This window comes from Corythoichthys intestinalis, chromosome 14, assembly GCF_030265065.1.
Source record: "Corythoichthys intestinalis isolate RoL2023-P3 chromosome 14, ASM3026506v1, whole genome shotgun sequence".
NCBI classification, from domain to species: Eukaryota; Metazoa; Chordata; class Actinopteri; order Syngnathiformes; family Syngnathidae; genus Corythoichthys; species Corythoichthys intestinalis.
Window position 1 is genome coordinate 38744063 of NC_080408.1, and position 23640 is coordinate 38767702.

General features: G+C 37.3%; 2 protein-coding genes across 8 annotated transcripts in view; both read left to right on the forward strand.

Annotated features, from left to right (window-relative positions):
• The window catches only part of st18 (ST18 C2H2C-type zinc finger transcription factor), a 118827-nt gene that overhangs the window by 92676 nt on the left and 2511 nt on the right, over positions 1-23640 (forward strand). For 4 of the 7 annotated variants that reach the window (XM_057856654.1, XM_057856656.1, XM_057856662.1 and 1 more), the window contains 8 exons: positions 4809-5057; positions 9750-9856; positions 11057-11119; positions 13400-13468; positions 13654-13716; positions 17170-17250; positions 21051-21272; positions 21355-21443. In XM_057856654.1, coding sequence (XP_057712637.1) covers positions 4809-5057; positions 9750-9856; positions 11057-11119; positions 13400-13468; positions 13654-13716; positions 17170-17250; positions 21051-21272; positions 21355-21443 — 943 coding nt within the window. The remainder of the gene's footprint in view (positions 1-4808; positions 5058-9749; positions 9857-11056; positions 11120-13399; positions 13469-13653; positions 13717-17169; positions 17251-21050; positions 21273-21354; positions 21444-23640) is intronic. The other 3 variants (XM_057856657.1, XM_057856658.1, XM_057856659.1) reach the window with 2 other exon arrangements.
• Positions 1-23640, forward strand: part of pcmtd1 (protein-L-isoaspartate (D-aspartate) O-methyltransferase domain containing 1) — a 128780-nt gene that overhangs the window by 63217 nt on the left and 41923 nt on the right. The window lies entirely within an intron of this gene.

Below are 23640 nucleotides of genomic sequence, written 5' to 3' on the forward strand. Positions count from 1 at the left end.
TATTAGAGAGGCCTGTAATTGTCAACATGGGTAAACCTCAACCATGAGAGAATGTGGAAAAAAAAAAACAGATAATCACATTGTTTGATTTTTAAAGAATTTATTTGCAAATCATGGTGGAAAATAAGCATTTGGTCACCTACAAACAAGCAAGATTTCTGGCTGTCAAAGAGGTCTAACTTCTTCTAACCAGGTCTAACGAGGCTCCACTTGTTACCTGTATTAATGGCACCTGTTTTAACTCATTATCGTTTTAAAAGACACCTGTCCACAATATCAGTCAGTCACACTCCAAACTCCACTATGGCCAAGACCAAAGAGCTGTCGAAGGACACCAGAGCCAAAATTGTAGACCTGCACCAGGCTGGGAAGACTGAATCTGCAATAGGTAAAACGCTTGGTGTAAAGAAATCAACTGTGGGAGCAATTATTAGAAAATGGAAGGCACACAAGACCACTGATAATGTCCCTCGATCTGGGGCTCCATGCAAGATCTCACCCCGTGGCGTCAAAATGAAAACAAGAACAGTGAGCAAAAATCCCACGACCACACGGGGGGACCTAATGAATGACCTACAGAGAGCTGGGACCACAGTAACAAAGGCTACTATCAGTAACACAATGCGCCGCCAGGGACTCAAATCCTGCACTGCCAGACGTGTCCCTCTGCTGAAGAAAGTACACCTCCAGGCCCGTCTGCGGTTCGCTAGAGAGCATTTGGATGATCCAGAAGAGGACTGAGAGAATGTGTTATGGTCAGGTGAAACCAAAATAGAACTTTTTGGTGGAAACACAGGTTCTCGTGTTTGGAGGAGAAAGAATACTCAATTGCATCCGAAGAACACCATACCCACTGTGAAGCATGGGGGTGGAAACATCATGCTTTGGGGCTGTTTTTCTGCAAAGGGACCAGGACGACCGATCTGTGTAAATGAACGAATGAATGGGGCCATGTATTGAGAAATTTTGAGAGAAAATCTCCTTCTGTCAGCAAGGGCATTGAAGATGAGACGTGACTGGGTCTTTCAGCATGACAATGATCCCAAACACACAGCCAGGGCAACAAAGGAGTGGCTTCGTAAGAAGCATTTCCAGGTCCTGGAGTGGCCTAGCCAGTCTCCAGATCTCAACCCCATAGAAAATCTGTCACTGCACACATCACTGCTCTAGAGGAGATCTGCATGGAGGAATGGGCCAAAATACCAGCAACAGTGTGTGAAAAGCTTGCGAAGAGTTACAGAAAACGTTTGGCCACCGTTATTCCCAACAAAGGGTACGTAACAAAGTATTGAGATGAACTTTTGGTATTGACCAAATACTTATTTTCCACCATGATTTGCAAATAAATTATTTAAAAATCAAACAATGTGATTTTCTGTTTTTTTTCCCACATTCTGTCTCTCATGGTTGAGGTTTACCCATGTTGACAATTACAGGCTTATAATATTTTCAAGTGGGAGAACTTGCGTAATTAGTGTTTGACTAAATACTTATTTGCCCCACTGTAGCTAATCTAGATACATACAGTATCTATTGCCTTCATTATAAGGCTTATATAAGGCTTTTAATTTTTTGAGGCTCCAGACATATTATTTTTTTGGTCCAATATTGCTCTTCTAACATTTTGGGTTGCCGACCCTTGTCCTGAAGGATACAGTGGAACTTTCTGAGGGGCAGTGTTGTTTTTGGCAGCCCTTTTTATTTCGTCTTAGTCTCTTGAATTATAATACTTATTAGTATTGGTCATACTTTAGTCATCTCAAAATGTGTTCGACTTCGTCTAGTTTTTGTTGATGAAAACTAACAATCTAAAATTTAGAAAAATGAGGAAAATTAGAGTAGAGTAGTAGTGTAGAGAAGAATAGAAAAATGTACTCCCAAAATAAATAAATAAATAAAGGCTTCCAACTATTTCGAATGAACACTTACAGATGAGCACATATTGTAGCGTCTGCAAGGACAAAGCCATCTTCCTGATAGTATTATTATTTTCAATTAATTATATCCACCTGGACACCACAAACTGTATGTAAAAAAAAAAGTTGTCCGAGACTTTAAGAGGACGCTTGTCGTCAGCAATAGCCTAATGCTAACGCAAGCGTGAATGTTATGCTAACGCTATGAGTTACATTTAGTGTGTGATGATCACTCAGACGCACAGACCTTTAAAGGCTACAGCAACATTGCATATTCACTCTGGCCAACGATAAGAAAACAAATCTCACCGTGTTTGCATGTGTGCAAGCTGGAGTGATTGGAGACAACACTGGTGAGTTGGGGGGTCAGCACATCACTAATGACACCACAAGACACTGCTACGATGCAGGCTAACTACACATAAATGTCACACTTTGTGAACATGTGACAGAAACTATTGTGCATTTTCGTCTCCTTCTCGTCACATCAGATGAAAACTGTCATTTGTGTCGTTATTTTTTAGTCTCCCAAAACACGTTTTAAGCTCGTGTGCTTATCATTTATAAGCGCTTTCACATGTTCCTCATTTATCTACTGAGCAGGGCCGACCCAGGCCATTTGGGGGCCCTAAGCAAAATAATGCAAAGGGGCCCATATTTTTGGCCCACCATTTCGTCACAGTGTACTGTCAAACCCATACATGCAATCCAACCCATACGTCCATATTTTGTATATTAATCAGATTTTGTTGCACTGCATACTTCAAACTTCTCATCCCAAATGATTGTCAGTACTTACAGTAGAGAGCGCCAAACCTTTTTCTAAAAGAGGAAAGAAAGAAGTTAAGGAATAACTTTTATTTTTTTAAGCTTGTAATCAAGTATCAAAACTCACAAAAGTCAAACAAAGCAAACTGTAGTAAACAAAATAGAATATAAATTAAACAATTGCCAGATTGGGGGCCCCCTAGTGGTCAGGGGCCCTAAGCAGCTGCATAGTCTGCATATAGGCTGGGCCGGCCCTGCTACTGAGTCAACAGCATCTAGAGCATCAGTGTCTTGCTCAAGGACAGACACTTCAACACCACATCACCAGGGTGAGTGAGGGAATGGCTGCGCTACCACTGAGCCATCAGAAATTACACTAGTTTGTGAGGTAAAAATAACATACGTACTTAACATTCCTATAAGCAATTAGTCTTGATACTATAAAACAGGCTTTAATTTAGATTCTAAATTAAAGTCTGTTTTGTAGTATTAATCAATTCTTCTAAATTTTAGAAGAATGAATCATAATCCAAAGCTAAATTCAGAAGAAAATCAAGCTTTGATTTTAGATGAGAAAAACCTGGTAGCAGTTGAACAAAACAGGAAAAATAATGTTGTTATATAGTGTTACGTAGTTTTTATATAGCGATACAATCACTTGGAAAATGGTGTGATCACATTAAATGTCTTTTTTACAGTGGATGTTGCACAATTACATTAAAATTTGTAGTCATCAAGACATTGAACAAGATAAAAAGTAGGAAAGCCACACTTAAGAGGCGCTTGCGTAACGTTGCCATCACCTTCCATACTGTAAGATGATGAGTCAAGGTTTTTGTTGCACACCTCCAAACGACGCGCACATCCTCGTCTCCAGTCCTGCTGCTGAGTTGACAACGTGCTCACTCCCCAGACCCCCACTCAATGGCAAATGAATAAAACAGTGTTTGCAAGTTGATCATCTGCTCCCATTTTGCAGCTGAGTTGTCATGTCAGTGGATGCATCGAATTAAGAAAAGCTTTTCTCTCTGGATAGGGTTAGTGAAGAGGAGCAGCCATATTAGAGGGTTATTAGAGTGGTATAAACCACAAAATCATCTAAATATGTAACCTATTGAAAATGGTGCCTGGACAGCATCAATACTTGTGACTATTTGAACCAAAAATGTCATGCCTTGAAACATTGGCCATGTTAAATTTCCATTCATTCACTGCCAAAGTGCACTACCTACATCAACATGAAATAAGACAGACAAATGATTAATATGATTACACAAGGTCCAAAGTTTTATTTAAAAAATTTTTTTAGGAATAAAGCCTTCTTTTGTGGGTTTTCAAGAAAAATCGGTGTATAAAACAACTACTGTACATATAAAAACAACTATTAAAGTGATGACATACCTGGATAGATAGGTATTACTGATGTCATGAGTAATGCCGAGCAATCTGGGATACTCGTATTTGAATGACTAAAACAGTACTGCGATTTAAAAATGTCTGCCGCCACTCACGTTGGCCACTTTCAGGTTTACATTTTGTTCCACTATTACACATCATAGAAATAAAATCATGTAGTTTTTAAATGTATCAAACAAGATTATATTAGCTGCTACGCACATAAGAAATACAACTTCATTCCTACCTTACTTTGGCTGTTTTCTTAACCCTAAAAAGACAAAGCTGTGAAAAAATGGAACCAATTTGCTATATGGTCCAATGCACTTAAATGAAACATGTAATTGGTTCCGTTTTGTGGGAAAGGATTTTAGTCATGTTGCATATGTGTTCAAAAAAAAAAAAACACATCTGTCAGCAGAGTAAACTTATGTCTCATTAAAGCTCTTTTAATTTTTTTTTTTTTAATAATGATGACCCAGAATCTGACACAGTCACACATGTGCACATACAGTACATATACCCCCCTTTGTCCTAGAAAACACATGAACACAGCTGTCACTGTCAAAAACTACACACTATCACACAAGGAATTATAATTAGAACTGTTTATGTGTGCTTAATTTACATTACCTTCTGTGTAATTACATACATAGCTTCTGTTTTTGTTGTTGTTGTACTTTTACTGATCTTTTTTTTTTTTATTTTTTTTTAATTGCTTGCTTGCAGGACATGCACATAGAGGTGGATGAAAATGGCACATTGGATTTGAGCATGAAGAAAAGTAAAGACAGCGCCCATGCCAAAGCGCCTTCAGATGACCAAGCGCATACCGAGTCACTCGTGGGGGCGGCGGCCAAAGGCTGTGGTACCGTGCGGATGAGCCCCGCCTTCTACCATCCACTGTGCGACAGGGATAGCTGGGACGGCCACATCCCCGTTAACTTCAGCCAAGCACATGTTATACATGACAATGAGGTATAAAACTTGAACAAAAAATTAATTCCTATCAACTCAAGAAGATAAATTCTTGCTTGATCATTTGTTCTATCTGTATACTTTATAGAGGTACAATATTTACAAATCACGCCTTTGCAAAGATACAATTCCTGATCTTTTGTAGTAATTTATTTGAAATAATAATAATAATATAAGGATCTGCTTTAATCTATTTCCATCTAGAGTCCTATGCAGAAAAAAAGGAAGAAACTCTAGAAAACTAAAAAAAGTAGAACTCAAACGGACAAGTATATGCACAAATATTTGTTTTTTTCTTCAAAGTAGAAAAAGACACAGTACCATAATACTTACATTTACATTTAAAGCATAACACAAATGAAAGACCCCACCTCACCAAAAATTCCTCCTCCTATTTAACAACTTTATCTCCATGTTTATCATCCATCCTAATTTAAAAAAAAAAAAAAAAAAAGGTGTACAATTGGTATAATATTACAGTACAGTTTGTTTTCAACTTTACACAACATTATTCTGTGAAGGGTCAACATTTTCTCTTCAAATTATGACAATTGTACATGTTTTAATATGACTTCAGTTATTATAATATTATATTTGGGGGGTAAAATTCATACTCCTTTTAAAATTACGAGTTTTTGTAAGGATGTATTTTTAAAGCCATCATTCAAGGTGTACGTAATGGTGTAGTCACTTCAAAATCAATGTTTTTTTTATTTATGCGGAGAAGTATTTGCACCCCTTGTGATTTTGCAAGTTCACCCACTTAGAAAATAGGTAGAGGTCTGAAATTCCAATCAGAGATGCATTTCAACTTATAGAGACATAATCTAAAAAATATCCAGAAATATCATTGTATGATTTTTCAAATTATTTATTTGTAATTTCCTAGGTTCATAAGTATTTGTAAACCCTGAGAATCAGCAATAATTATGACACTCAAAGAGTCAGCATACCTTTAAAAAAAAGTCCACCTTTACCCCATGAGTAACCACCCACCCACCACCTGTTTGAGCTCATTATTGTCACCCGTGCACCCCATAGTCAGTCATAATTCAACTGCTACCATGGGCAAGACCAGAGAGCTTTCGAAAGACACCAGAGAAACAATTGTTGAGCTCCACAAAGCTGAAAAAGGCTATGGGACAAAAGTGTACCACGCGAATGCTATCTTTAGACCGTGACGTCGCATCGTAAAGTGGAAGTGGGACATTATAGACACGCTCTCTCATACAAACTATTATATTTCTGCTAGTTTTCTCTGGTAACCATTCGAAAACGAACATGCAGATCAAGCACTGCTTATATGGAACTTGTAGAAACGACTCTAGACATTACGACACATGAAGGATGTTTTCTTCATACGTTTCCCGAAACCAAAAACTTGGAGGAAAAAATGTGAAGAATGGATCAACTTGCGCGGGCGTTTAACGCCAGCAAGGTGAAGCCATTCACATTTCATATGCAGTAAACATTTTGTTGGGCGGCATGGTCCTTCAGAGGAATATTAATGAGTGGAAGTTATGTGTTGCTTGCAGTACGCCATTGGAAAGCAGCGTGGTGAGAAAAAAATCAACAGTTGCAGCAATTGTTAGAAAATGGATAAGGCTAAACATGACTGATAATCTACCTCTGACTGGGGCTCCATGTAAAATCTCCCCTTGTGGGGCATCACTCTTGATGAGAAAAGTGAGGGCTCAGCCTAGAACTTGCTAGACAATGACCTGAGGTGAGCTGGATGCACAGTTTTAAAGGCTACTGTCAGTAGAACATTTCGGTGCAATGGTTTAAAATCATGCATTGCTCAGAAGGTTCCCCTGTTGAAGCCAGTACATGTGAAGGTCCGTCTGAAGTTTGCCAGGGACTCTCTGAATGGTGCTGAGGGGTCATGGGAGAAACTCATGTGGTATGCTGAGACCAAAGTAGAACATTCATTCATTCATTCATTTTCCATGCCGCTTCTCCTCACGAGGGTTGTGGAGGTGCTGGAGCCTATCCCAGCTAACTACGGGCAGTAGGCAGGGGACACCCTGAACTGGTTGCCAGCCAATCGCAGGGCACAAGGAGACATACAACCTTTCACGCACACACTCATACCTACGGACAATTTAGAGTGTTCAACCAGCATACCATGCATGTTTTTGGGATGTGGGAGGAAACCGGAGTTCCCGGAGGAAACCCACACAGGCACGGGGAGAACATGCAAACTCCACACAGGAAGGCCGAAGCCCGGGATTGAACCCTTGATCTCAGAACTGTGAGGCGGACGTGCTAACCACTCAGCCACCGTGCCGCCAATGTAGAACATTTAGGTGCAATTTTTACTCGTGTGTGTGGAGGAAAAAGAAGGATGAGTACAATGCCAAGAACACCATCCCCACTGTTAAGTATGGGGTTGGAAACCTCATGCTTTTGAGGTGCTTTTCGGCATAGGAGACAGGACGACTGTACTGTATAAAGCAGAGGATGAATGGTGAAATGCATCGTTAGATTTTGAGCCACAACCTCGTTCCCTTCGTCAGAGACATGAAGACGAGTTGTGGCTGGATCTTCCAACATGACGATGATCCGATGCACAAAGCCAAGCTGACCAAGGAGTGGCTGCGTAAAAAGCATATCAAGTTTCTGGAGTGGCCGAGCCAGTGTCCAGACCTCAGTCCAATAGAAAATCTTTGGATGGAGCTGAAACTTCAACGGCAGCCCCGAAATACTGACAGATCTAGAGAATATTTGTGTGGAGGAATGGGCCAAAACCCCTGTTTCAATATGTGAATACCTGGTGAAGAACTACAGAAAGCATCTGACCTCTGTAATTGCAAGAAAAGGCTTCTGCACTAAATATTAGCACTGATTTTCTCAGGGGTACAAATACTTAGGAACCCCATTAAATTACAAATAAATTATTGAAAAATCATACAATGTCAATTCTGGATTTTTTTAAATTTTAGATTATGTCTCTGTAAATCAAGGGCGTAGGATTGGTCTCAACATTGGTAAGGACGATGAAACAGCATAACCTGCATGTACACTTTTTGTTTAGATAGGAACATTATTAAACCCAAACAGATTGGGTGAACGGAGGTCAGGGCAACATTTCTCATGAATATGAACCTAATTAATTGATAGGCCAAATGATCAATGCAAAAGAAATCTGTTTTGACTTAAACTAACTTTAATGTGTATTGGTTCAGGTGATACACCATTTGATTCAAACCTTTGTTTTCAAAAACTACTTAAGAAACATTTTTGAAAACTTCCAGAATACATTTCTGGATTTTATTTGCAAATTCAACATACACTATAAATGCAAACCTATTAATAATCTCATAACTGTCCAGGAATGCAAAAAAAAAAAAAAAAACATTTCACTTTAGACCACTCAACATTGTCTGTCTAAATTAATAAATATAACTGAAAAAAAATCATAACATTAACAGCAGAAAACACATACAGGAGATTTCTCTTTAAACAGCTTCCTACTCGAGTTTTGCAGGTTAACATGTTCACACAGTTGAATGTTATGCTAACTCTGATGCAGGTCGGATTTTCAGTAGCAAAATTAGTGATGTGTTTCCCATGTCCACAACACATTCAAGTCTTTTACATTCCTTACAGTAGCTGCTGCTGGCCGAAAAATCTTCTAATACCCTTCCTCTTCAAAGGGGTCGGAGGAGGCGGCATGTTGTCGACATATTGTATTTTTGTCTGGGCTGTGTGGGTGTGCATGTGTATGTATGTATGTGTGTGTGTGTGTAGGGGGGGCATGTCATCAGCCAATCAAACCTGCATATGAGGTTAAATAAAATAATAATGGTCCGGCACATTCAGCAAGTGAAAAGAGGTAAATGTAAGTCTGAAAATAATGTAAATATATAACTTAATAAGAGTAGGGTCAATTCTATCCCTGAAACATAAAAAAAAGACAATCTAAATTACCTACATAACTGAACTCATTATACAGTACAAATAAGGTTGCCTGAAAGTTGGTGGGGACAATTTGAGGATCCTAAAAAATGTTGGTAGTGTTATGTTCCTACCGTCCCTATGCAAACCTATGCCCTTGCTGTAAATAGAAATGCATCTATGATTGAAATTTCAGACATCTAGCTATTTTCTAAGTGGGTGAACTTGCAAAATCACGAGGGGTGCAAATACTGTACTTCTGCTCCTCTCTTTACTGTATATATAGGATCTCAAAAGTTTTTTTGTCTGTTATGTAAAAATTAAATCATGTGTTCCAAAATATGTATACTGTCGGATGCGTTTGTTGGCATCAGTTGAGTTAGTTAAAGAATGTCATTGTGACAGAAGTTGCACTCATTGGCCTGAATGTTGCTTAATCTGGGCTTTAAGGCTTTTGTTTTCTTTTAATTTCACTCAATTGTTTATGATATCCAGCACATGTGACCTGCTTTCTTTCTATACAACATCTGGTGACTCCTGTCTGGAGGGAGAGGAGGGGGGGAAATCCATACGTCATGATAAATATCATGTGGATTAAGAGTGACTTTGAATAGATGTATAGTTTCCTACTGGAAAAGTATCAGGAAGCATAATCTCTATGCCTTGCACTCTAACCCAGGGGTTTGTCTTTAAAGAGTATTATGCTTGGAAGGGGGGGGGGCTTTGATTAATTAGTGACTTTTAGGTCAGTGCGGAATGACTGATTCATGCTGTCATTTTTTTGTGTCAAAGCAGGAGGAGTTTGATCATGTTAGCATGGAGGAGCAGCACTACCAAGGCGAGGCTGGCATGATGAAGGCCAAGATGCTACTACGAGAGTCCAAGAAAGAGCTTTTGAGGTATACTGGGGTGTCGCCAAATAACTTTTCTCCACACAACCGTGATGCCTAATATGAGCTTATCCGACAGATGGTGGCGAAGAATAAATAGGTGTTCCCAGGGCTTTAAGTACAGAAGACAGACATAGATGCATATAATATGGTGCCGGGCAAAAGTTTTAGGCCACCGCGAGCTTTATTTGTTTTTTGTTTTTTTTTGCTGACTATTTGCTACAGTGGTCACACTGACTATCATCTAACTGTCTTATAATGGCAGTACAGTAGTCAGTAGCAGCACATAAGCAGGATTGCACGGAACAAAATAAACAAAAAACATTCAGATATGGTTTTAATGTTACTTCGAACTTACTGGTCCTACTTTTACAGCCTTATTTTTTTCTCCTAAAAAATCCAAACGCTTGCTTGCGTGATTACAGTTTTCCTCTTGAAAAAATGTAGTTTATCCTCGTAAACTTCAAACATTATTGGCGCAAAATTAAGCAGTTTTCTCAGAATATAAATAATAAGAATAAATAATAATTATTTCTCTCGTAACAGGCACACTTTTTTGACTTAAACTTTCTTATTTTTACAGTAAATTCTCATGATACTACAATGCCTTCCTTCTGAGATTAAGATTTGTTTGTTGTTGTTGTTGTTGTTGTTCGCATCGAATGACACCTCAATTCATGCACATTTAATACAAAATAGCCAGGCAACTATTTCCACATTGGCTTACCACTTGATTCCCCACTTTGTATGACAGTTCTAGTTTGATAAAATAAACACAAAATTTTCTCTTTTTTCTGATATTTAGTTACATTATTCTTGTAAAATGAGGTAAGCCAAATAGTAGTGGAGTGTGGGCCTTGTGTGCATCACATTGTAACTGGTATGTCTGCAGGTTCATTTGGACAGAGAGGAAATGTGTCACTTTGAAAAGTGAGTTTTTGCCTCTGCTAGTTGGAGTGCATGCTCTGCAGAGCTGTGACCAGCATTTGTAGGACCTTCTAGTTGGACCCTCACTGACACTAGCGGATGTCATTAAACAAACATGATGCATTTCTTACTAAATGTACTAACTCCACCCCCTTTCCGAGCCTCAGCAAGCCTGCTTCCTGCTCTTCCTCTTCCTCCTTGTTTAATGGCCATGGGAAGCTTCTCCTTGTCTACAGGAAGTCACTCTAATGTATGTGTAAAATGCTATGTGCCCTCCCGCAGCTGTCCGACCCCAGGCTGTGACGGAAGCGGACACGTGACGGGGAATTATGCTTCGCATCGCAGGTACCGACATTAATCACTCTCTCATTAGCATTGGCCGCATACACAATGAGACGGGCTTGAGTTCTTTTGGGCATTCATGAGGATGTGGCAAAATATTTTGGATAAATTATATCAGCATTTTTTTTTTAAATAATGAGTGTTAGAATCAGTCTTGTAAATTTTTTTTTTTTAAATTTCTGTCTTTTAACCAGTGGTGGATTAGGTTCTCACTTTATTATTAATTTTTTACTTATGTAAAAGTACAGATAAAGGGACAAAAAGTGCCTAAGTAAAAGTACAAAAGTGCTTGCTTTAAAAATCTATTTAATTGTAAAAAGGAAAATAATTTTTCTCCAGATGCAAAAATGTGATATATATCTCAATTTTATTTAAAACTCTGCAAACTGGAAAACACAAGCAATACAACTGGATGCACTGTAAACAGAAGCTTAACAAGCAAAACTCTAAAATTTAGCTTAATGGCAGATTACAAGCAACTATCAGGTGCATACCCCCACCGACTGTACGAGAGTGTGCAGCACCCATCTGACGGTGCATTGCTCTCGCTGTTGGTTTTTATTGGTCAATATCTTTTTCACCTGCCAAATCTTGTTTGTACCGGTGCTCGTGTTTCTGCTGTTTTTCAATTACGGCACAGGGTTTATCGATTGCGCCAGATGCGTGAAAACGAAACTATCAATTCACAATGAAAATAAAAACATACAAAGAAAAGTAACGTGTAACGCAGGTGACAATTTCAAAAGTAGGACACTAAAAAGTACACATTCATGCTGAAAAATGTAGTGGAGTAAAAAGTACCCCTTCATATTTGTACTCAAGTAAATTACATATACAAAAAAAATGTACTTAAATGGAACCACAGATAAAAAGACATTTAGTTCTTAAAAGATACATGTTAGTACAAGTTATAATGATTTGATATTAAAACCCTTCTTAATGTTTTCATTTTAGTAAAATTTGTTGTCACATGACCACGCTTCCAGACTTCCACAGTGTCACTCTTTAACTACATAAACATGTCATTGGTTCCGCCCTTCCAATTTGAACCCGAGCGGAACATTAATGAGTAGGGCAGCCCTGTCGATATTTCACAAAAGCAAAATGAACAGGAAAGACAGAATGAGACAACAGAAGCGTTCATGTGTCCATTTTGCCAGTGACAGCACTCTCCTTCTCTAGTGGCGGAGAAAGAGTGTGTTTGATATCAAAAAATGTTTGCAGAGCTTCACGGTAAACTACTATGGGATCCAACTTATTCCAATATTATTATGGAGATAGTTAGCATCCAGAGCTGGCGTGTGCTTTATATACTGTATGATTAGGGTATACATTGAAACACAGCAGTTTGATTATTTTTGCAGATAGCTCGTGCATCACAACACACGAAAGCGTTGATGCAGTTTGCCTCTACCGAGATGTCTAATGGTGTCTAACGACGTCTTACCTTATTTTTGTCACGTAAAAGCGCTGTCCAGATTGTTGATCATCCTGCCGGTTCCCTTTAAGTACAGTAATGAAGTACTTTTACTTACATTATTATTTTGTCTTCGTAATACTACAGTATTATAATTTTTTTTCTCATGTTACAGTATTTTGTAGAATTTAACCTTTTTTTGTCATATATTTGTGATTATATTATGACTTTATGTTCCTAAAATTACAGATAAGTATTGAAAAAATGCTTTTTTATTGTAAACATTTCTGCCATGAGTTTTTGTAAACTTTAAATATTTTCTTGTAAATTTTTACTTTCATTGTTGCCATTTTTAACTTAAATTAATTTGAACATATTTTTAAATGCTATTCTTTCTCTAACATGACAACTCCATTTAATTCTTTGACTTAACATTATACATCCTATTTTCGTAGACCGTGCGTACTCTGGCATAAAACGTGATGTAAGGGGTGGGGTATAGGTATGAACGAATTGTTCATTCATGGCCAGCCCTCCCAATTCAAATGGATTGGACGCCTATCGCCGTCAATGGCAGCCAATGAATTCAAATTCTGAAATTTCTTGTGATAGTGGCCAAGCCAAGCAAAACAATGACTTTTCACAAATTACAAATAACCACTCTCTGTGGCATTACTGTTGTTATATTTAAAACACATGAATGAAATGAAACCAAGCTTCCAGACAAAACAAAAGCCCCAAATAAAAGCATTTTACAAATATTTGTAAACAAATAAAATCATGTGCGTGTGTTTAAGATGCTTAAAGGCAATGGTGTGATCAAAGAGTTCACTGAGATGACTGTTAGCTCTTTATCCTCAACGCAGTGTGTCTGGATGTCCCCTGGCTGACAAGACCCTTAAGTCACTGATGGCAGCCAACTCTCAGGAACTCAAGTACGCATTTAAGACGCCGTTGTTGTTGTTGTTTGGGGATTTTACACCTCAGAACGGTCTACTCCTGCTCCACCCTCTCCTGTCGAGAATGCATATTTCTACATATTGTATTTAGCTTCAACTGTTTGGCATCTGCAACACTGGCTATTTGCACGATGAGCATTATGTGCGTCTCCACTGTGCAGGTGCCCAACACCTGGTTGCGATGGATCCGGACACGTGACGGGAAACTACGCGTCGCACAGAAGGTAGCCAAGGGTGAGGGGCGGCGGAACATGCATGGCAAGCGTAAAACACATTTTGTCAGATGCGTGACATCAGAGCAGATGGTGAAAGTCTCACTCCGGGATGCAAACACGCTGTACTTTTTCCTATTTCACTTTTTGTGCTTTTTTTTTTTTTTCTTTTTAAACGTGTTTACTTGGCGGAGACATGCTTTTCCCAAACGGCGGGAATGTTACAAGACGCCAAAAATCCCTCACAAATGCAAATTAAATAAAAAAAGGAATATTTATGATCGGAATGTCACAATTTCTGAAGTGAAATAGTGTTTTAGACTCCTGGATTCATAGTGAAAGGTACTGAGCATGTACAGCCTTTAATTACACTCCATTGGCCAAGATTGGTGCACTCCTGAAAAGAAATTAATCACAAAATAGACAACTCTGACGAACAAAATAGTTAACTTTTTATTTTGAACATTCTACAGTTGTATAATGCGCCATCTAGTCACCACTTCAAATTTCAATGTTAATAACTTAAGGGTTTAACCATAATGTTGTTATTGTAACTTTAGTGTTTTCAATTTGAGACTAAATTTGGACATTTTTTAAATATATATATATAAAAAAAAAAAAAAAAAAAAAAAAACGGTAACATTTTCTGAAAATTAAGCTAACTAGATCAGAACAAGGTTGTTTTTTTATCATCCTACCCCTCTTTTTGTTTTTGCTAACATGACTGAAATAAAGACATTCAAGGATATTTCTATTATGTTAATTTTTTTTTTTTTTTTAATCTTAAAATAATTGTTTGTTTTTTTTCTCTTCCCATTTAGTCTTACAACTTAATCCTGATCAAATTTAGATTCTATTCTCATGTAACGACAATTTTAGTAATAAAATGCTGTGCAGTTTATTCTTTTTTTTTTTTTTTAATAGTTAATCGTCTGCTTTTTTTATTTTCAATGTGATTTGTTGATTATTATCATTGGGCAGAAATTATCATTTGAAAAGTAAATGTTTTTTTTTTTTCTTTTTACCTGTCCTGTTCAGCTGCTTGACACGTAGAATGGAAATCTGAGTGTCCGATTGGTCTGAACAGTTTGAAAGGGTACCAACTGATAGAAAGACATGTATTTCTTAAAAGATAAATGTTCGTACGAGTTATAATAATTTGATATTAAAACCCCTCTTAATGTTTTCGTTTTAATAACATTTATAAAATTATTTCAACTAGTAGGAAGCCATTGTTGTTGACATCGCAGGGCGGTGACGTCACATGGGTACGCTGCCCGACTTCCACAGTGTCACTCTTTAACTCATAAACATGTCATGGTTTCTGCCCTCCCAACTTGAACTTGAGTGGAAGATTAAAGAGAAGGACAGCAAAAGCAAAATGAACAAGAAAGATGAGTTGAGACGAGTAGCGTTCGTCTTTCAAGTTCGCTAGTGACAGCACTCTCCTGCTTTAGTGACGAGAGCAGGAGAGTGTTTGATGTCAAAAACTGTTTGCAGATCTTCACGGTAAACTACTGTGTGATTCAAATTATTCCAATATTATTATGGAGATAGTTAGCATCCAGAGCTATCGTATGCTTTTCGTATGATTGGGGTATACAGTGAAACACAGCAGTTTGATTATTTTTGCAGATAGCCCGTGCATCACAGCACATAAAAACGTTGATGCAGTTTGCCTCTACCGAGATGTTTAAGAAGCTCCATGACCGAAAGAATGCTGTCTTACCTTATTTTTGTCACGTAAAAGGAGATGTCCAGATTGTTGATCATCCTGCCGATTTTCTCAGATTTAACAGACTTATCAGATGTTGCTCCCGGAGCTTGCTTCCCGGTGAATAAGTGACACAGAAAATGAATAAATGTATTAAAATTAGTTTGATTGCTGGCTATTCGTATCATTTTTTTGCCCAACAGATTATAATGAAGCCTTATTTTGCACATTGAGATCTAAGAAGCAGAGAAAGGCAAGTGGACACTGGCGTTCAGATTCTTAGCTTGTACCGCGCCGTTTATTGGCATAAGCTTCGACAAATCCTTCATAACATACAATTGAACATAAGTATCATATAGTGAAAATACAACAAAAACAATATTCCTATTTCTCAAAAAATAATGTTCACAAAAAAAAAAAAAAAGCTTCAATCTGTATTAATGAGGCCCTATTCTCATACAGTTAAACAACAATGCAAAGAGAACTGGCATTCGCAAATTCAAATCAAATCAAAATAGGTATGCAAAATACACATAAAACTTACTCAGACTTTGGTCAAACTAAACATTTTAGCAACTTGTTTAGCTCGACAAATACACTGGATGGCAATATTTAGTCACAATATACATACTATGATGCTGGGAGCCATTAGAGTCATGTATATTTTGAAGACAACATACAATTAAACATAAGGCACAATGGACCCGCACTAAGAAGGAAACTTGGGTTAGTCATGGGACAAAACGCACACATTTGCTTGATCTCTAATTAATTAAAAACTCACCAGTGACATCTTGTAGTATATTTAAATCAATAACTTACATAGTTAAAGAGTGACACTGTGGAAGTACGACAGCGTACACATGTGACGTCACCGCCCTGCGACGTCAACAACAATGGTGAGCTACTAGATAATTTTGGGGTTTAAAATTTAGCAAATTTTATTTTTTAATATCAAATCAAATATATCTATAATTATACAATAATAATAATGATATATAATACAACAATAATAATAGATCAATAATATTAAATTATTATAACTTGTACTAACATTTATCTTTAAAGAACTACATGTCTTTCTAGCCGTGGTTCCCTTTAATAAATCACATGGGAGTATGACATACTCCCATTGTGATCATTGTGCAGTTTATTCTTAAGATATGTTATTTTTAACATTTTCAGTTAAAAAAATCACATTTCGAAATTGAAATTCTACAAATGTACTCATGTAAAACCATGACAAACTGACTTTTCCTAAAGTATTACAGCTAAACTGAACCCTATGTTCTCAGAAAATTTAAATTTGAGTCTATGTTTGAGTCTCAAATTATTCTTATAATATTACACCTCTATTTGCTGATTTTTTTTTTTTTCGTGCACAAGGAAACTATATCTTGACTGTTGAAAAATACATCTCTACAGCCTTTCCCTCTTTTTTCCTTGCAATTTATTATTGTTAAGTCACATTTGTGCTTAAAATCCATCATGAAATCGAAATTTTAGTCATGTTCTTTGTTTTTCTATTAATGTTGGAACTGAATTATGATTTCTTCAATGTAACCTTTAAAAAATGAGTACATAAATAAAAAACCATCTAAAACTATAAGTCAAGAAAAACATTTTCTTGTGGAAGCAACACTACAGACAATACATTCCGGACAGGTTTTCAAAAATAGGCAGGTAACGATTTTTCATTTCATGTCCCCTTCAAACACTCAAATGCATGCTGTGCTGTGATTCCTTTGCAGCCTTTCAGGATGTCCACGTGCCAGAAAAGGAGGTTTGAAGCTCACCCCGAGCAAAGAGGACAAAGATGAGCAAGAGCTTAAGTAAGACATTTGTCTTGATCCTTTCTAATTTTCCTTGCCGTCACAAAACCGAAAAAGTGTCGTCAGACCTGCGGGCCATCAAGTTGCACAAAGAAAATCAGCAGCTTTTGTGCTCACATTAGTGAATTACTTTTCAAGGATTAGTGCGCTGTGATGTGTTTTGTGGGATTTGAAAGAGAATATCAGGCTTATCACTCTCTCGCTCACTCCCCCTGCTTTGAGTGCTTTCTTTGTAATTATGTGAAGAAAACGTCGCTTGTGGCTTCATCATCCAAAACAATAATGTAATTGACACGTGAGCCTTAGCGGACGTGTACATCTGGACACTGATTTATTTATTTTTTTGTCTTTTTTAATTACTAATGCATCAGCTTATAGGCATTAAACGGGTATGGATCTCATACACATTAAGAGGGGCTGGGGGATGGTGGAACTCCATATGGCATTTCCCTTTTGTGTCTACCTGTGTGTTATTGTGTATGGGATATTTTTGTTGTGTTGAATGGCGGCAAACTGAACGCAGCAGCCATTTTATGTGCTTTGACTAAATTGACAATGTGAAATTGTATTTAGTAAGTACGAAACATGCCCAAGGTATCATTTGGACTCTGTTTGCTCACTGCTAAACTGAAGCTTGCTGTTAAGTTGTTGCCACCATAAGCGCTTCTGACTCGTACTCTTGTAACACTCATAAGTGGGGGGAAAAAATCTGTAGAGTTACAGTATGTTAAGTCACAGTCCCACTATTCATTATGGTAAAATTAAAATTGTTTTTCATTGTCTTGATCTTGTTTTTCCTTCATTGTATTGCTACAGTTGTTTTCCTCTCAAATTAGTTTTGCATAAATACTTAACACCGTATTAAAAGGCGCAGGGTCATTTTCGGGTAAAAATTCTTGTTAATAAATGCTTAAATCCTCGGATTCTATATAAATATGGATGTGAAACAATCTCGATTCTTTTTTTTTTTTAAAGTGCAATTAGTATGTATTTTACGTAAATATGTCGAAGTACAATGCTAATCAGTTAGTGAATGTAGCTAGCGGCCGCCTTATGTAAACAGAGCTTTTCCGGTGAAAATTATTGTGAATAAATGCTTAAATCCCCGAATTCTTTATAAATATGGACGTAAAAGAGTCTTGATTTATCTTTAAAAGCGAAAACAAACAAAAAACGTGCAGTTAGCATATTTTACGTAAATTTGTCCAAGTACAATGCTAGTCTGTTAGTGAATGTAGCTAGCGGCCGCCTTATGTAAACAGAGCTTTTCCGGTGAAAATTCTTGTGAATAAATGCTTAAATCCCCGAATTCTTTATAGATATGGATGTAAAACAATCTCAATTCTTGGTTAAAAGCAAAAAAAAAAGTGCAATTAGCATTTATTTTACGTAAATATGTCGAAGTACAATGCTAGTCTGTAGTTAGTGGCCGCCTTATGGAAACAGAGCTTTTCCGGTGAAAATTCTTGTGAATAAATGCTTGAATCCTCGAATTCTTTATAAATATGGACGTAAATATGGACGTAAAACAGTCTCGATTCTTGGTTAAAAGCAAAAAAAAACCAAAACAAAAAAAAGTGCAGTTAGCATTTATTTTACGTAAATATTGCGAACTATGATGCTGAGGCAGTACCGGCTAATTCCTCCTATTGATTTTTTTCAACAACGTTTCAAAATGCATGCATGGTACAAAAAATATGATAATTACCTTGAATCCTTGAACAAATCACTCCTGAGGCAATCGTTCCTGTTTGTATGCGGTACAGCTTTCGTACTTTTTCAACAGAAATCCGGAGTTAGAACGCTGCGTGCGTTTGTGATTAGCTCCTCTTGGTGTGGGCGGCCCCCAACTTTATTGCAGGGCGCAGTGCATGACCGATCTGTCCCGTCAATACATTATGAAGTCTATGTTAATACACACACACCGCTGAAAAACATATGCTAGCATGCATGCTAGCATACGCGCTATCGTTTTTTTTTTTTTTTTTTTAAGGCGGGTGGAGCAAAACTGAGTTCAATTGTACTTCTTTAAAGAATTTAACAAAGTACTCACATCAATCTTAATCTATCCACAAATCCATCAAAGTCCTCATCTTCTGGATCCGAATTGAACAGCTGGGCTAGATCTCCATCAAACATGGCAGGTTCCCTTCCCAATGTTGTTTAGCCTAACGGCTACCGCACACACTAGAACTTTATAGCCACTGGGGGCACACCCCTTATCACATGCAACCTTCTCCCTTTAAGGTTCTCATGCTGCTCTGATGTCTGCCTTTTCAAAAATTGTTCCGTTAAACTGACACATTTTTGTACTCAGTCCACACAATAGGCGCACCACATTATTAGGCACACCGTCCATTTTGGAGAATTTTTTAAACTTTTAGGTGTGCCGGTAACACTTTATAATAACTACCCGTTTTACTAGTTAATAGATCATTAGTAAACTGTTGATAAATGATTTATTGTTAATTTGTGAAGTATTTGTTAACAGTTTGTTAAGCATTTACAGGGTGTTCTTAACCTGAAACACAGTTTGTGTAGTAACGTTTCAAGTTTTTGTGTGTAACATTTGGCATTTCTATCCTTTCAGGTTAAGAAATGCCGTTCACTTCAAAAGAAAAGGCATTTTGATAAGGCATTTTGCAGGCAGCGCTCATGTTGCACATTTATGAAAATCTGCCATAGAACCAACAAATATTTGTACTTTTCTTTGTATATTTAACCAATATAACATGACCTTCAACATAAAGTTTATATAGTTTTATTAAGATCCATCAGCTAGCATGGGCATTTAGAATGGGGTCAACCATATTGGAACACCCTGTAAATGCTTTACAAACTGGTAACAAATTCTTCACAAATCAACAATAAATCATTTATCAACAGTTTACTAATGATCTATTAACTAATAAAACGGATAGTTATTATAAAGTGTTACCGGTGTGCCTTATGGTCGTGAAAATACGGTACGCATTTTTTACCTCTGAGAATGTCATGCCTTTTTCCATAAAAACTCTTAAAATCAAAATTTAATTCTTTCTAATGTTAACACTTCCATCTTTTACATTTTGAATTTATGTTTGCATTTTATAGCATTACTCTTTAAAAATTTGTGAGTTTTTCCTCCTGCAAAGAGTTTTCCATTAAAATCATTCACTGATGCCGCTCAGGCCATCAATTGTAAAAATGTGTGCTCTTTAATCAACAGAAGAAAAGCGAGGTTCTTGGGCACGACTGCAGAAAATTTGTAGAATTAATGTCTCTCTTTTACTAACCTTGACAGTGACATGTACGAAAAAAAACAAAAACAAAACAACAACAACAACAGGCCCTGTAAATGCAACTCTTGATGAAATTCCCATTGGAGAGCCCCATTAAAGTTTAGCGTGGATTAGTTACTTGCACTTAATACGATTATTTGAGTCCATTTCCAGTTTTGGCTACTTCTTTTTTTAATCAGCATTTGGCTGGATTAATCAACTTAATGGTCAACAGATCTTCCGGTCCAGTTATTGAAAGAGATTGTTTTAATGATCTCAGACTGCAATTTGCTCTGATATATAGAAATGTACTTTAGCTTTTTTTGTTTTTGTGGTTATTATTTCTCTCGGACACATACGCTGGATTGCCACGATGTTGTTACACCTGCACGGATCCAATTTGCATAGATAAAAAAAAAATGCTGATTTTAGAGTGACTTTTGATCAATTGGTTCACCATTGTGTTTGGGTTTAACAGCGATGCACCTGTTTCGAATGCTTTGACCCTCTTTCAAACATGTATGGGTATTTCTTTATTAGGTGTCCTGTGTTTGGATGTGAGGGACAGGGCCACGTATCGGGAAAGTACACATCTCACCGCAGCGCTAGTAGTTGCCCGCTGGCTGCCAGGAGACAAAAGGAGGCTTCCCTCAACGGGCTGCCCTTCACCTGGAAGAACAACAAACAGGAGCTGCCTCACTGCCCTCTGCCCGGCTGCAATGGCCTCGGCCACGCCAACAATGTGTTTGCCACCCACAGAAGGTGAAGCTCATCTTGACCTCACAATATCATTTAGTTCAATAGCACAGCCTCAAGCTAAATATTCCTATCTCCAATCAAATAGCTTGTCAGGATGCCCTCTAAATGCACAAAGTATCAAGAAAAAGCACTCTGAAGAGGAGATGATGACCATTAAACTGAAGGCTAGCAGTGGTAAGGTCACACTGTATTTAAAATATTGCACACACAAACACTAACATAAACATTATGCTACTGTCCAATGGAAAACACTATTTCTAAATATTGGTGCTTATATTTTACATCCAATCAAAACACAACATATTTTTTGTCGCGTTTCAGTTAAAATGGACTGTTGCCATTAGTGGTACGGAATAACCTAAATGATTTTTTATATCCTAAGGTTCCCGCGAGTCCTTAAAAAGTCTTGAAATGAAATTACATTTAAAATCCGGATAATCGAGGTCTTAAATTGTCTTAAATTTAATGGGAAATTGCAGTAGGTGTTAACAAATGATGGGTTTAATGCCAATGTAGTACACCGTAAAACTTCTAATAGTGTGTACAGTATTTGTTTTATCAATGGTTGTGCGCTAAATACGAGAGTTTGGGAATTACATATGTTATACAGTACATTATCTGCAACCTCAGCATACTTCAGCGACTTGAGTTGTCATCATGACGCCATTTCCTGGTTATTTGTGGTTTTAGAGGTGAGCGGCAATATGCAGTGGTGGGGAAGTGTAAAATAAAACAAAAATGGATGAATGATGGTTTATTTAAGAGGTGACTGGCCTCTAGGGAATATAACAACAGTGCCTGGTGCAAAGTCTTGCAAAAAGACTTTCGTTAGGCAGAGGTGGGTCGTAACGCGTTACATGTACTCCATTAGATTTACCTGAGTAACTTTTTGAGAAAATTGTACTTCAAGAGTAGCTTTACTAAGCAATACGTTTTACTTTTACTTGAGTAGATATGTGACACAAAAACGCTACTCTTACTCCGCTACTTTGGGCTACACACGAATTGTACATTTTCCCTTTTTATTCTCTTCATGTTAGATTTTTTTTTTTTGGCCAGTGATGCCAAGAGTAGCTCTACCAATTTCAACAATGAGACGTCGCAACAATAATGGCGACTCCATTAAACAAATCAGACAAACGCTTGCCATTTTATGATCACGCCAGCCTGTTCAATCATGTGGCGTCTTTAAAGCACCGTAAAAAAATGAAGTATTTGACATAGAGCTCTGCCCTCAACATGAATCGAAGCGCGGATTTTAACTTCTCTCCCAGTCTTTATTTGGCACCGACTGACCACCAAAAACCGGAGACATGATCCTTTTAATTTTATAATAGTAACTAAGAAGGAACTATTCACTATTAAAACTAGGAAATATGTTCTCCACTAGAGGGCACTCATGCTCTTAGGACGAATAATGCTTCATTTGTGTAATTTTTTTCTCTTGATGGAATTCAATGATTTTTTTTTTTACTTTTTTTTTTTTTTTGTATTTCTTTGGCTCATTATCGTTATCTAATGGGTAATTGTCAGCGTTGTTAATCTTACTTTAAAAAAGTAATTAATTACAGTTACAAGTTACTTCTCCCAAAATGTAATTGAGTTAGTAACTCAGTTACCTGAATGTAAGAGTAATTAGTTACTTGGCAAAGTAACTGGTGTTACCTTTCATGTTTTTTTTTTTGTTCATTCCAAAAAAAACAAAAAAACAAAAACATTTGCTATGTTTGGAAGTCATTTAATGTTGTGAATCAACCGTTAAAGTTGTTAAAATTGCTCCCGTTATTGCATTAGTTCCCTTTCTGTCTACTTTCGACATGTGAAAGTTTTAAAACTGTGTCATCATTTAAAGATGGATTCAAGTCAAGGTTTTGCCGATTTAGGAGTATTTTAGATAAAAAGTTACTTAGGTTCGCTAGGAAGGTTCTCTACAAACAAGCCTTCCTGAGAAGTCTACTGCTTTAAGATGGCGGCTATTTACTAATGCCGGCCAGTCTATCATTTCGCATCTAAATCTCTATACATGTGCTAACGCCGGCGTGTCTGTCATTTCGCATCTGATTCTAATTGCATGTGATATCTACTGTAGCATCATGTGGGCATAGTTTGTAGGCTATCAACTACAGTCAGGTATTATCGGAGCCACCTAGCATCACGTTTGCAACGGAGTCACAACTCCCTTTCCTCCTCCTATCTTGTCTCCGTGAGTCCGTGTTCTTCAGACTTTTCTCACGTCATTCAACCAAAGTAGTAACGCATAGTAACGTATGCCTTAATATCTTCAGCAGCGATAATGGTGTTGCCAAGATGAGAAAAGTAATTATTACCGTATTTTTTCAGACATTAGTCGCGCCTGAGTATAAGTCGCACC